At 43.5% G+C, this 14,233-nt stretch overlaps 2 protein-coding genes across 6 annotated transcripts; one reads left to right on the top strand and one right to left on the bottom strand.

Annotated features, from left to right (window-relative positions):
* The first annotated feature begins 138 nt into the window (after positions 1-138).
* LOC136550053 (uncharacterized) lies at positions 139-7,855 on the top strand. Of its 2 annotated transcripts, none has more exons than XM_066541507.1 (10): positions 139-345; positions 1,096-1,172; positions 2,078-3,023; positions 3,110-3,221; positions 3,877-3,940; positions 4,509-4,730; positions 4,995-5,119; positions 5,482-5,940; positions 6,030-6,529; positions 7,213-7,855. In XM_066541507.1, the coding sequence occupies exons 1-10, from the start codon at positions 208-210 to the stop codon at positions 7,639-7,641; spliced, it is 3,072 nt and encodes a 1,023-aa protein (XP_066397604.1). In that variant the 5' UTR covers positions 139-207; the 3' UTR covers positions 7,642-7,855. The 2 variants fall into 2 exon arrangements, with proteins under 2 accessions (XP_066397604.1, XP_066397594.1); XM_066541497.1 differs by having other exon boundaries at positions 2,072-3,023.
* LOC136550061 (protein root UVB sensitive 3-like) lies at positions 7,797-11,878 on the bottom strand. 4 transcript variants are annotated; one of them, XM_066541515.1, is made up of 15 exons: positions 11,680-11,878; positions 11,520-11,577; positions 11,234-11,398; positions 11,061-11,099; positions 10,886-10,948; positions 10,482-10,538; positions 10,243-10,306; positions 9,931-10,014; positions 9,761-9,843; positions 9,543-9,672; positions 8,892-8,984; positions 8,585-8,723; positions 8,453-8,490; positions 8,188-8,375; positions 7,797-8,089 (listed from the first exon to the last, which is right to left on the bottom strand). In XM_066541515.1, exons 1-15 carry the CDS (start codon positions 11,811-11,813, stop codon positions 7,991-7,993), a joined length of 1,434 nt encoding a protein of 477 aa, XP_066397612.1. In that variant the 5' UTR covers positions 11,814-11,878; the 3' UTR covers positions 7,797-7,990. The 4 variants fall into 4 exon arrangements, with proteins under 4 accessions (XP_066397612.1, XP_066397619.1, XP_066397632.1 ...); XM_066541529.1 differs by having other exon boundaries at positions 7,803-8,089; positions 11,234-11,293; XM_066541522.1 differs by lacking the exon at positions 11,061-11,099.
* Positions 11,879-14,233: the final 2,355 nt, after the last annotated feature.

Here is a 14,233-nt window from a genome sequence, read left to right as displayed (position 1 = left end):
CAATCAGCCGAAAGACATACCCATCACGTCCCTCCGGAGGCCGACGAAACCCCATTCTCTCTGTTGCGAGCCACCCCGTCGTCTGCTGCTGAAAACTGCTTTCATGCTCCTTGTGCACTGCACTCTGCACATACCCACCACGCGACCAAAACCCTCTTTCTCCGCCCCTCACCGCGGCGAACTTGCGATCGAGGGAGGAATCCACCAATGGGTCACGTGGAGAGGCAGCCACCGAACCCTAGTAAGCTCACCCCCATCTCCCACCCGGCGCCAGCACCGGCGCCGCCCCCGCCTCCGACGACGCCGGCTGCTCGCCGCCCCGGTACGCCACGGAAGGCCGCACAGGTGATCGGACCCCACTCCCTCCTCTCTGCGCGACCGCGCTGCTTTTCCTCAAATCGTCCTGCCGATCGCGGTTCCCTTCGGTGGGGTTTTGTTGGGGTGGAGTGAAATGAGATGTTTTTTGCTTGAGATGCTCTTGCTTTTCTGTTTTCCGTGCGGGGTTTTGTGTTCGCGCTTGCGTGTGCGGGGTGCGGGGAACAATGAGGAAATATTTTATTTTATACCTTTTAGGAGTTATCTTGTTGTTCCTCATGATCCCTCGCCTATATATAGATTGCGCAACGCCGCCTGGCTTTGTAATGCTGTCATGTCCTGTGTGTACTAGTAGCTGCAGATGGGGTTTTGATGCCACTAGTTCACCGAATTTGTGCTGTTTTTTTTTATCTTTTATATTGGTAGTTTCTGCGGATTATTTTTGTTACCGTGAAATTTACTGGTGCGACGTTATCTGTTCCATTAGGTAGACAGTGTCTGTGATGTGATCCTGCTCTTAGCTCTCACGTTTATGTCATGCTTTCGTACATGATTGTCTTGCGGGCTTCCAGCAGAGCATCTCTGTGTTATCCATCAATTGGTTTTTGGCATGCGGATAACTGAAGAAATTAAATTGACCTCTTGAATTAGATTTGACCGTCTTACACAAATGTTCGCCGTTAATATTTATGTTGTTTTTTGTGTCTTCTATGATGCTTTGGAATACATGTACCCTATCCTGTATTTGAAACAGTTTTTCATTTGCGTTGCTCTACTCAGGGTCAGGGCACATTTTGTGCAACATGTGTTTTCGGTTCAGGAAATAATGCCCGCTGTCAGTGCAAGCAAGACTCAAGGTATACTTCCCCCTTACTGAACTTCGTGCTTGTATTATGCACAAAAAAATGTAAATGGGTTCATTTGTGCTTGTTTGCATTTTAGCTTGCAAAATTTCTTGAAGATATCCTGTTGATCAATGTGATTTGTTTTTGCTCTTGTTAGCAGGACTGTTATACTGCTTTCTTAACATCTCTGCCCTTTTTGGTGGCAAAACTTTCAACAATTTTGTGGATAGCTAGCACATATCGACTGCCTACAACTTTGTCTTTAAATTGATCGACCCAATGAATTTTCAGTTCTCCATTAACCCATATAACAATCCTCATATAAGTTTGTTCTTTCATCATGTCAATTAACGTAATTTTTTTTGGGGTGTTGGTGGTGGTGGAATAAATGTTACACTGACATATTGTATAGAACTACTCCTAAATAACAAACATATATCAGTTTTGGCCAAAGTAAACTAGGAATTGTGAATGGACTATATTTAAATGTTCAAGGTTCAATACGGCTGTATATGATAAGATACAAAATTGATATATGCTTGATGATATTGCTTTTTTATACTGAGATTCTGAGAAAACAGTTGCACTACACTTACATGCTTCTATTTTTTTCCTTTTTGTTAAGTGTTCTCTAAAACTCCGGCTGTAGCTGACTCCTTATTTTGGAAGATGTATTGACATACAGTGTACTAACTTGTTCTATCTTTTATGCTTCCTATTTTCTCTATAATTACTGAATCAGGGAACCATTGCATCATATAATTATGCATATATTGTTGTCTGTGTAGACTGTTGGCAGATTGTTACCTGAATTCTGTGAAATTAATGCATTTCTGTGCCAAATCTCAGTTTCTTATGTTGATTCTGGCCATATTTGATTTGCCGATTGATAACATTATTTTTTATTTTAGATCCAGACATAACCAAATGCACCACGGTAATGAGGCAACATCCACAACCAAGGGAATTGTAGAACCAGACTCTCAAGATAAGCTCAAGATGGCTAGATGTTCTGGTGGTACATATTCAAAACCTGATGCAAGAGTGAAGCTGATTCCTGCAGAAGACATTACCTATTTACAGCATCGGAAACTATATGGTAGAACTGTTGGGTCAGCTGGGTCACAGAAAAGACATTGCAGACGAAGTGTCACACCGCCTCCAAGTTCACGTAGAGTATCTCTTCTGGGATCCAGATCTCTCGCTCAAAATCCTATGCCATCAGAGTCATCCTATAACTCGTGTTTACCCTGTAAGAGGCTTGAGACAGCTGAAAATAGGGACCCATGTGCAGGGGGGCACATAAGTAGCTCTGTCACTCCCTGCATTTCTTCTTTAAAGAACCTTGCATCACCAAGTTACAAATCCTCACAACCGAGTACTAATTTGAATACCGATGCTACTCCTAGAAATCTAGACAGAATGGTCGGTACACAAGCACTTGCCAGGAGCTCCAGTTTGAGTATTTTGCATTCTCAAAGCCAGAACAGTGAAAAAATGTCTGGTAGTTTGCCAAAAGAGGTAGTGACAAATCCTATGTTTCCTAGTCCCAAGCAAACTGGTGCTCCACATCCAAGTGACAATCCTCTTGTTACAAAGGCAGGACCTTCTAAGAGTGTGTGCACACCTGAGAGTGGAAAGTTGTGCAGTAGAGACATCAATTTAACTACAACAAGTACTACAGTTCCTGTCTTGCAAGCTCCTATTGTGGAGCCTACATTGCTAAGCCCAACATCTGTGCTTAGTGAAAGGTCTGTTGAGGTTTATCCTGATACAAGAACTGCTGCTCCCATAACACAGGAACCTAGTGTGAAGCCTGTGTTGCTGACTCCAATACCTGTGCACCGTGAATCTTCCACAGAGGTATATTATAATACTACTACTAGATCAAGCCCAAATCTTAGATCAGTTTTTTTAAACAAAAATAATGCAATTTGGTCATGCTACAGTGCCAAAAGGTTCCTTCAAAACACAGTGCGCAGTCCATTGCTTCTCTGCAACATGGTGCATCGTCGCAAGAAAGAAACTCAGGGGCATCAATTAGCCATGGCAGATCTTCAGGTATTTGATGATCCTAATATGTGATAGCAACTCGGAAAAATTCTTGTGAAATACATGCATTCTAAGTTTACCTTTCACTTAATCATGACCTTTCTGGTGAATTTCTTTATAGGATGTTAGTAGGTAGGGTTTTTTTTTGTGTATGGGGTGAGGGGGGGGGGGGGGGGGGGTGAGGGTGATGGTGACTATAACGAGGTGGGTTACTATTTTAGGTAAAACCTAAAAACATATTGCTGCCATTCAGCCAGCTGACAACACTGCAACTCAGGCTGCAGTTTTGTTATAACAGTGCTAATTGGTTGTTTTAGTTCATTTGTTTTCCTTCAAATTAGTGTTTTATGCCTGAAATATTCATGCGTGTATCCGATAAGTATACTTTTTAAGTACCTTCACCACAGTTCTTTTTTAGTCTTATCCTTTTGTTTGATAGCTCATTTTAATTTTCTCCTTGTGCCTTCATGGAATGCAGAGTTATAGTACTTGCTTGTTTTTCCATTGTATTAATAAGAAAAGAAGATTTTACAGAACAGAAAGTATTTGGCCATTTAAGTTCAGTGCATAGAGCATGTACAGTAGTACAGTGAATGATTTTCGTTTCCTAGTGTTAATTTTTTCTTTACAGAATCTCGTCATAACATGTATATTCTGGAAACAGGTGCACCATTAATCTTACATACGAAGCTGCAGAAGAAACATTATCAATCAGAAGCCTGCTGGAAGTAAGCAGTATAGGCTAGTGCATTTTTTTCTTCTTTTTGTATGCATGCATGTATCGCAGTATGGGCATAACCAGTCCTATTTTATGGATAGTATATACAGGATTTTTCTCAGCTTCGCCCTAACAGGCAGATTTTATTTCTCTACCACCAAAGTTTGCCCGTTCCCTGAATATTGTTGCCACCGAATTGAACAGAAGTTGATTTTGGTCTCAAGTCCAAATCTCATAGATATCACACTAACATATTCCCACATTTGATATGCTAATGACATGAACTGCCCATCCCTTTCAACGAAAACGTTACTGATTGACTGTGCTATAAACCATGAACCTTGTTTTTTATTAGGCAGTGAAACTAAATCTTAACGCCTTGATTTTGTACATCATAGAAATCATCTATGCAATAAGCAAACAGAATGTTCAAGCAATATAATGATGCCTTCTCCTGTAATATGGAAGTGCCACTTTTTAATGCTATGTTGTGTAGTCTGTAATAGTTTTCCTATTTTAGTATCCATGTACTTTCCTTTCAATTAACCACTAACATCAGGCTTCCATTTTTCTTTTAGGGGCAACTTTCATGTTACTGGAGGACTGATACATACTTGTGATGGAATTGAAGCCCATTTCCCTTTAGAAATTTCTGTCGGAGTTTATGAAGCTTCAAACCAAATGCCTGAAATTTTAAATCTAGAGGCAGTACCTCTTTCCCAGCTGTGGCCAAAAAAATTCAAGATGGTACCCCCCGACAGTGAGGATATTGGACTATGGTTTGTGAGCAGTCACGAAAGGTACGTTTACTCTAATGGGTGTAGCTTTTAAATTTGTAAGAAGCACCTGTAGTGGTTCTGGTCAAGTAACTTCCAAGTTGCATGTATGTCAATTACACTTGTATTGACTGCTATGTCTCTAACTTGCTATCACATAAATGTTAAAACGTTCCATCTGTTCTTTAAATCATGCAGATGCTTGTGTACATTTAAACCCTTGTTATTTATTAGTATCTCTGCTCCATGCATGCACTCTCTTGTTAGCTTAACAATTTCTTATTACAGACCGCACTGGAGTTTCGATCAGCTTCTTGAAAAAGTTTGTTCACATGGCCTTGGCCTGTTCACCAAAATTGGTGATACTGAATTGGCAGTGTTTTCGTCGAAGTTGCTTACACCACAAGATCAGAGTACGTTCTCATTTCCGTGCAAAGTTTTGTTTCTATTACTCATCCTTTTACTGTTCTAACAAGAATAATCTGTTTCCCGACAAAAAAGGATAACCTGCTTTACGAATTTCACAGTGATTGACATAGACTAGTGTTTTTTGTAAGCTTACGTTCTCTTTTACCAATCCTTTTTTTTAATTTTTAATACTCACTTGATGGTTTTGTTGCTATTGTGGACTTATACAGTCAGATAGCTTTGAGCACATTGAGTTTACATGGACATGTTAGGAAAAACTAAAGAGTTGCTAATATCTTTGAAAAATTGGGGGTCTGCAAGTGTAAATTTATCATCTAACTTATGAACTATTATTATCATATAACAGGAAAAAATGGCAAATTATATTTTTGGGGTGTTTTTGGGAAGCGTATCAGGAAGAAGACATGCCAGCCAAACAGTCATATAAAAAATGTGGAGATCAGCAATCCCAGTCAACCAAATGACTCATGTAATAAATATGAGGAGGTAGGCATGAAATTGGATGTGACAAAAGGCAAACAAAAAGAGAGTGCTGAATCTGATATTGGCATGACATTGGGTGCAAATGGAGGCAATCCAACTGATGTCACAGGAAATAGAGAGACAGTTAGGGACAATTATGAGGGTGTTGCCAAGGTATTGGATTTAACAGGAGGCGAGGATTCTGATAGGGTCAATGACTGCATGGCAGTGCTTGGAACTCCTGATTCAAACCCTGCATCCAGTTGCTCAGTTCCTGCTACTTCTTTTCTTGAAGGATGTTGCCGTCATGACTCTGCAAAAAATAGCACTTCTATCTTAGAAGGTCACACTATGCCACTGGTTGCTAAGTTCTTTTTTACCAACGTTCATTATCTTGTTAAGCTTTTTCTGACTTTTACATTTTTTTTACAGATTCCGCATGTCAGCCTGCTGACAGATCTTTGGTTAGCCCAGACCTCATTCTGGACATACCTCCTGAATTTTCTCTTGTACCTCCTGGCTTCACAAAAGCTCACTGTCAGCTTCAGATCAGTACTGCTGCTCTGACTTATGCTGATGTGCCTTCCAGTCTGATCTTGGACATTCCTCCAGGATTTCCTACAGATATACCTCCAGGCTTTACTGAAGCTCATCGTGGACTCCCTCCTGCAATTTCACCTGCTGGACCAACTTGTGTTTCGACCCCTGGAACTCAAAAGAAGCCCTTCGTTAGGTTCTCTCTTAATGCCCCAAGGCCTGTTAAAATGGGAGTTCCACTTGGATTTACTCCACTACATGCAGTGAAGAAAGAGCCTGGGCTGCCTGCTGTCGACGAGACCACAGATAAGCCCACACTATATTCTTTGGCAGCTGCTGCATCTGCAGTGGTAAAGTCTGGGAAAGGAGATGAAATGAAAATCACAGACAATGAGGTACGCATTTACCCTGTGTTTTTCACCAAATACCCTGTACTTCACCAGTTTTTTTTGTTTATTGAATTCTTATAATATTTTGTCCTCCAGTCACAAAAAAACTTGTCATTTAGGACAAGATTTAGTCAAGCCTTAAACACTACAAGCATTAAATATGTCAAAGTATTTTTTATTGGATGTAGTACATGTGTTGCTAATAGTTTCCTCTTCTTAAAATAATGGACGCAGCTCTCTTGCGTGTTCGAGAAAAAAAATGTTGCTAATAGTATTGTGTACTTCTTACTCAAATTTGTTGTGGTAACCACTGTCTGGTTCCGTTCGCTTCGCTGAAAAAACAAGCCGAAACACTGTTCCGGCTGATTTGTTGTGAGAAAAACACTGTTCCGGCTAAAAAAACAAGCTGAAAAAGACGGATTATAAGAGAAGCGAACAGGGCCTCTATTTGTCTCATGTTAGTATTATATTAATTGGCAAGTGTTTTAAGTGGTTGCATTTCTATACATCGACTTACATTCAGGGCTGACATGATTTCTTGATGTATCCGAGATGCGTGCTGTCTATGCATACAAGTTTTCAATGGTGCTCTGTGCTTGCGTATGCTCTGTTGAGTGTTGAGGTCTGAAATCCCCCAATCATACATTTGTTTTCGTCGTTAAATCAGAATTGCCCTTTCGTATGTACAGGTGAAAATTGAACAAGATGAAAATTCAGAGGAGCGAGAGTTTCCAAAGATCAGGTGGCTTTCAGACCTGTACCGTGGGCCTTCAGACAGCACTGAAATTTCCAGGCCTATGTCTGCACATTTGCCCGACAAGTTTCAGGAGCAGACACCCGAGAAACAGATGCATCAGAGAATGAGAGAGTGTCAAGCATCTCCGGAGCCTTCTCCTGCAGAAACCGCCATTAAAAAGTCGAATGTGAATGGTCGAATTGACTTGAACAAAGGCGCAGGTCACGGGAATGGTGAGGCGAGATGCGTGTGTGCATCCATCGGAGGTCGGGCGGCGATGCCTACGAAAGGGCCGTTGGCAGCATCGCCAGGTGATCATCTCGATAACGAGAGCATCTCCTGTAGGTGCGTTGTATGTGGTGAAGAGTTCCCCGCACACTGATTTCTAGGATTGCTTCAACAAACGGTACTAGACTGGTCTGTGTGTAGTGATTAATGCTGCTTTGGATTTCCTGTTAGGCGGTACCGCGGTAAGGATGTACGTAGTGTGAACCATTAGCATGCTGAGCTTGAGCGTACAGGCCAGCACTTCTATCGTGAAGTCCGTGCTACATTCTCGAACGGTTAACGATATTTAGTTGTTTTGGTGAAACTCATACATCTCTGTTTCATCGTGTCATGCTCGAGCAACATTTAACACGTTCTCACCCTCACCCTAGTTGATCGTGACTTGGGCGATATACCTGTCTACTTTGCCCTTGAATAAGCAAACGCAATCTTGTTGTGTTCCCCTACTTGAGCTTCTCATAATGCTGGCCGTGAAGCCAGTGTGCCCTCCAAAGAATCGAATGCGACAAAAGGCGTTCTGTTGAGTAACCTTCACTCTGCAGCTGTTACAAGAAACGAAAACGAAGATTTCTTTGTGTGAAAAGCTGCTTGCTCACAAAAATGCTGAACTCGAACATCTCAGATGCACAATGCTCTTTACCTTCGAGATAAAATTGGTATACATCTCGTCCATCCATCGACGGGCCTCTAAGTGCTGGGATTTGCTGGTCTGTGTCGAACTTGCTAACACGAGCCCATGTACGAAGGACCTTAAAACATCAGCTGGTGTTGCCTGCTTGTGGATGAAAACGTAAACACTGCCTTGTTTATCCAGCAAAAGGTAGTTTGCTGGATAAATTCGGGAAGCAGAAAGAAGAGTCAGCAAAGTTCTATACTGTGTTACATTAACCAAGGCATAAACTTACTGTTTTCATAGTGGGATCTTGTTTTTGCAATCACCAACCTATCAAATGTGACGAACTGTGTGAAAAATCTGTCTTAGATCCCCAAATATTGACTATTGAAGAACATATAACCTACCAAAACATAGAACTCACATGTCACTGTGTGTAAGCATCGAGGCTTTAGCACCTAAGTGCACACGCTCATGTGGCAGTTTAATTTTGTTTAATTTCCTCCAGGTTGACCAAAAAGGAAGAATATGTTCCAGCTGAGAAACCTTTTGCGGTGCAAGAACTAGGAAAAGTGCAGTCAAGAAAAGGAATAAAATCATGGAACATTTTGCATGAATATTTTAACAGATTGCCACAAAAAATTATCATTCAACAATCATAAAGATACATCACATGCTTGATAAGTACTAAACAATACCAATAATGACCGCAAGGAAAGGAGCTCACTCACCTTCACCACATTCCTTGAAGTAATGTAGCAAGATGGAAGCTCTCTCGTAGTTTAGCGTAGTGAGTGAAAGTGACTGCACTGCCTTGTAATTTGCTGGATCATCAAAAACAAAACAAGTGGAAGTATGTCAAGAAATGCTTCTCAAAACTAAATCCCTGAAGCATCAAGAAACATGATATACTAAGGAAAAAAATTCACACAGAAATATGGGATAGTCGGATAGGCGCAGGTATAACCATGGGATGAACTCTCTTTTTTTGTATATGGAGTTAAAATTTAATTTAATGAAAGCACAGCCCAGTGGAAGTGTTTAGGAGTCAAGGTCTAGAATCCAAAGCACGACATGCCAACTAAATTCAAGCTCCAAGAGAAATTTCTTGCATTTTAATTGAAATAATCCAGCGAACATATTCACTCTATAATTCATGCAATAAACAAAATATTGTATGGTTGTTTTCCATTTGCTTCTGCAAGACTTTCTAATGTCTGTTTTCCTGACCTTTGCATGTAGGGGCAGATTTAGACTGTGTTAGCAAATAGGCTATGCTTCAGCGCCACAAGAATTTAGAAGCCAGACAAGGAGATAATAAGTAGGAAAAGTTCAAAATCTGTTTCGGTTTTAAACATATGGAAGAATAAAAGAGTACTCACCATACATATGGAACACCGTGAGAGAAAGAAAAGATGTCCATACACTCAAGGCATGCCCTCTAGTAATGTGAGCTAACAGCATCCCCAATCCCATCCCTAACATTGTAGCAAGTGTTTCCTGACTGCCCTCCTGAAAAGTTGAGTATGCTTGTGCTGCTTCATTAAAAAAAATAATACCAAAAGGAATCTACAAATTTCTGAAGAATATCCTAGGTTACCTTTGCAGAAATATCAGCTGCATTCTTTGCAAGTGCAAAATGCTGTGTTAGTGCTGCTCTAGTTGCACCACTAGCAACACCAGCTAGAAGATAGAAATGACAAATTAGCCCCCAAAAAACTCAGAAAGTTCCTCATCATGAGTTCTGACTTCTGGAATGAAGAAACTTACTGAATGACCTAGATAGGCTGCCTAGGCACATTATAACTATCAACGATGAAGGAAACAGAGGGCTTAAGAGATCCATCAACATTCCTGCACAGGTAACAAAATGTAAATGATTCACTGACACTAAGCAAATAAGGGAGAGATGTTCTCCTGATATTCCAGATTATATGTAACTTGAACTTTCAAGAACAATTAGTACACTAAATTAAGAGAAAAACAGAACAATCTAACTTGGCATGAATGTAATAATTGTGCCATGGGAGTGAAATGAAAAGGGCAAAGTAACTGAATTTAGTGGTTTCAATTGAACATTACCAAGGTCATTCATAAAGTCTGCAACTAGACGCCACATTTTAGCGTTGCTATCAAGATTAGATCCCTGGTGGGAAAGAAGGCACAGAAAATGAATACAGAGTCTGATATGCTGGCTGGACAAAGTATATCAGAAGTTCAGAACGAATATTCACAAGGATGCCTTGAAGGAGCAATGGCGTCTGATCAAAGCTTCAGTAACAAGATCAGCGTTTATCGTAATACATCAGAAAATTGAATACCTGATAAAAGGTGAACAATATCCCTCCAAGCATTCCTGTCAAGTCCCTCAGAAACCACTGCCAGAATTGCATATGTTAGGGGAAAAATAAGGAAAAAAAATCAACATTACAACATTAGCCTAACAAAAGGAAGAGAACTTTCACAAAGGCCAGGGGAATTTGGAATTTTATAATCTATAGAGTCAAGTTTGTGCTGAGTAACCCACAGCGACACATGATTCCTTGGAAGGTTGCTAGATATCAAAATGGCATTAGATCAAAAATAATCCTTGTCATGTTGGATACTATATATCAGAAAAATTAGATGCAATTGGACTATGTGTTGAATAAGTTTGTCTAATCTGCCCTACCATCAGATGAGTGTGCATACATTTGAATGCTTAATGGATTTGCCCAACATCTACCTGAAAAGTAGCACCTATGACAGTTGCGGACTGTTCTCCCACTCCAATTGCACCTAGAAGAGCCTGGAGCAGTTCATTCCAGAAGACAGCAAATTTACAAATGCACAAACCAAACAATATGCGTGTAGATACAGAGCGAGTCAGGAGATTGTAAAGACAGAATAGAAAATTTTACTTGTGTAGACAACATTGCACGGATATATGTGGAGAGCCCCTAGAGCAAGATACAGCGCACAGGCCGACAGTCGATAACCAAGCACAGGGTAGCATTAGTTTTTACCATGGTAATCAGGTGTGAATACAACAGCATGGTTCCAGAGACAGCTCACGTCGTGCAGGTAATCTTACCTGCAACGTATCCCACATCTGGAACGGGACATAATCCGGAGTCACGCTCCCAGGAAATCCCTGGCACGGCAATACAAAGGCTCGCTCATCAGTCACAGTGACCGGCCCAAGCAAAAACAATGGAGAAGAGCACTGAGCAGCGAAGTTCATTTCGAACAGATACAGCTGCAGCCGACGACAACACGAAGTTAAACGAATTACGACGTGCTTATCAGTAGTATACGGTGTTGCGTAGATTGATACAGCTGGAGTGGGGCTTGGGAGGCGGCGCGTGCCAGTCACTCACCTCAGGCACGAAGGCGCCGAGCATGCGACTGCCGATCTGCCCCCACCGGCTGCCGAACCTGCGGTAGCCCAAGCGAGCAACACAAGCACGTGAGCACGTCAGACGACTGGGGAAGGGAGCGAAGCTCGGGACGAAGCAGAGGGAGGGAGGGAGAGGCCACCTGTGTGCGGTGAGAGAGGAGGCGGAGGCGGTGAGGACGGCGGTGCGGGAGAGCGCGGAGGCTGACGAGCCGCTCCACTCCTCGATCGTCACCCACCGCGCCGCGGCCTCGCCCTCCGGGTGCGACGCGTCCATTCCTCTCGTGCGCTGCCGGCGCCGGGATCGCTGGACCGGGTGGGGTAGGTTGCCTGCCTCCAAGATGTCCATACAGTCCGAGGCACGGTGCCCGACTCGAAGCCCACAAATTTGACCCGACATAAACACGGCCCGCCCTGGTGGTGTACGGGCCCGGGCTGACACGGTCCGGTGTAGCAGGCCAGGCCTGGCCCTTACCCCAGGCATGGCGTGCCAGCCCGGCACGGCCCGTCCTTCAACGGTCGGCCCGGCAACGGCCTGTTATCCCCTAGCTCAGTCGCCTAGCCGGCCAGCCGGCCCCAACGGCTCCCTGCGGCCGTGGCCTTGCGCCCCCGCCTACCCCCCCTCCCCTCATATATAAGCGGGAGGCCGCGGCGCTCCCTCCCCTCACCCTAAAACCCTAAATCATTTCCCCACCCGTCGCGCCGCTCTCTCGTCTCGCTCTCGCCTCGCGCATCGCGGTCTCCTCTGCAGGCGTTCGTCCTCTCCGACTCCAGTGACCCCGACCCTGATCCACCTGCCGCTGGCGACGACGCTCCCTTCTCCTCCTCCCTGACCCTGATCCCCTCCCTCTCTGCCTCTCCCTTCTCCTTCTCTCTCTCCCCGCTAGATTTCGGTGATTATGTGAGTTCGTGTCCCTGTCTGTCCCTTCTCTGTCGCTTGCCGTCGTTGCTAATCGGTGTGTCGTCTTCCTCTGGGTGGCTCTCGTCTTCTCTTTCTCTAGCACCGGGCTCCAGTTGCGCAGGTATGAACCCTGACCTTAACCTTAACCTAGCCATAACCCTTCTTCTTCTCTTTGCGCAGGTCGGTAGCCGATGCGTCGTCCTCTAGCTGTGGCATAGAGCGACCAAGGTGGCCCCGCGCACCGTTGAGGAACGGGGCTGGAGAGGACGACGACGAGGGTGCCATGGCTGAAGACGATGTCGTCTTGCCGCCAAGCCTGGCCCTCGAGGGTGAGGACGACGACGACACCCGTGAGAACGTTGTTGCTTTGTTCGATACGATGTCGGTAGCGGCTCTGCTCTGATTGATCTAGACGGCAACGGCGACGGCGGTGATGAAGGGGTGACGACGACTGGGACCCCAGTCGCCTCCAACAGCTCATCTCCATTTGTTGTTGGTACCTCTTCTGTTGATAAGCGTAAATTTGCTGTGTGGGCTGATTTTGATGAGGTCTATGAGACTATGAATGATAGACAGATTTGCATTAAAGCTACCTATAAAATATGTAAGCATACATTGTCTGCTAGATCTTCTGTGGGCACTGATCACTTGAAGAGGCACCAGAAATCTTGTAGGCAAAAAACTGATTGTCGATGTTTGACCACCGATAGCCTGTCACGGGGGTACTCGGGGCAGTATGTTCAGGCTTCAGCGTATGCGGAACTCGACGGTTAACGCAAGATAGTCGATTTATCCTGGTTCAGACCCTCGATTGTTAATCGAGTAATAGCCCTACATCCAGTCGGCGTTAGCCTTTGCGTTGGATTAATTGTAAAGTGTTGTGTTACATTATCCTGTCTAGGAACTCCGTCCTCTTTTATATAGTCAGGATGCTAGAGTCCTAGTCGGTTTACAATGTAGAGCCCTAGTATGATTACAGGATAGTATTACTACTAGGATTACATGGGAGGAATCATAATCAAACTAGATCTCCTCTCTTCCTTGCGGTGTATCCCGTGGGTCCCGCATCGACAAGCCCCTGAGCACTTCATGGTTGAACTCCGGAAGCCTTGTCTTGTTCCTCCAGGTCTTGCCGAGCAGGAACAAGCGTCGCCCGAGTGCTTTCTCGAGTGAAACCATATAGCGCTTCTTGAGATCTTCGGGTGGTGTGTGCTTTTTGAGAGTGATGTGCGCTTTTTTGAAGAAAAAGTGAACTCACTGAGTGTAGTCCCCGAGCCTCTTGCTATTTGGAACAAAAAGTTGGAGGGTCTTGAATCTGAGTTGTTCAAAGAACTAAAAATCTCTTCTGAGGATATATAGGATCTTGCCAAGTAAGGCAGCCAGCGATGGGTGAGCTCCTTATTTGATGACGTGGTCCAGAAAATGGTTCCCCGTAAAGTAATCATACAAAACTATGTAATAATTGATATACAAGATATCAAGTTGAAAGTATGAGGCCGTTCGGCTGGCTGGTTCCAATCTGGCTGGCTGGTTGTGTCTCTCACGAAATCACTATTCACGTCCTGCCAGAACAGTATTTTTCTCTCACAACAATCAGCCGGAACAGTATTTTTCAGTCCTACCGAACAGGCCCTATGTCCTAGTATTATAAAATGTATATTAAAATTTTTCGCGTCTTGCTCTTATTAGGCTATGTAATTTCCCTAGGTAGGTAGCCTGTTACGTTTAAACACCTCTCGCACCTTTCTGACGAGTAGGCTTCACGGATTAAGGCCTCAGCAACCCGGATAAATTAA

Source organism: Miscanthus floridulus, chromosome 1, assembly GCF_019320115.1.
Source record: "Miscanthus floridulus cultivar M001 chromosome 1, ASM1932011v1, whole genome shotgun sequence".
Lineage (NCBI taxonomy): Eukaryota > Viridiplantae > Streptophyta > Magnoliopsida > Poales > Poaceae > Miscanthus > Miscanthus floridulus.
The sequence above is the reverse complement of the archived record's forward strand: the minus strand, read 5'-3'. Positions and strand labels throughout refer to the sequence as shown.

Excerpts from the sequence above, each read along its gene's own strand:
- LOC136550053 (XM_066541497.1), top strand. The coding sequence starts at position 208 with ATGGGTCACGTGGAGAGGCAGCCACCGAACCCTAGTAAGCTCACCCCC. Across the intron at positions 3,222-3,876 it reads TAGCCATGGCAGATCTTCAG|GTGCACCATTAATCTTACAT; the intron begins GTATTTGATGAT and ends TTCTGGAAACAG. Across the intron at positions 5,120-5,481 it reads GCTTACACCACAAGATCAGA|GAAAAAATGGCAAATTATAT; the intron begins GTACGTTCTCAT and ends ATCATATAACAG.
- LOC136550061 (XM_066541515.1), bottom strand. The coding sequence starts at position 11,813 with ATGGACGCGTCGCACCCGGAGGGCGAGGCCGCGGCGCGGTGGGTGACG. Across the intron at positions 10,307-10,481 it reads TATTGTTCACCTTTTATCAG|GGATCTAATCTTGATAGCAA; the intron begins GTATTCAATTTT and ends CTTTCCCACCAG. Across the intron at positions 8,090-8,187 it reads ATACCAATTTTATCTCGAAG|CTGCAGAGTGAAGGTTACTC; the intron begins GTAAAGAGCATT and ends TTCTTGTAACAG.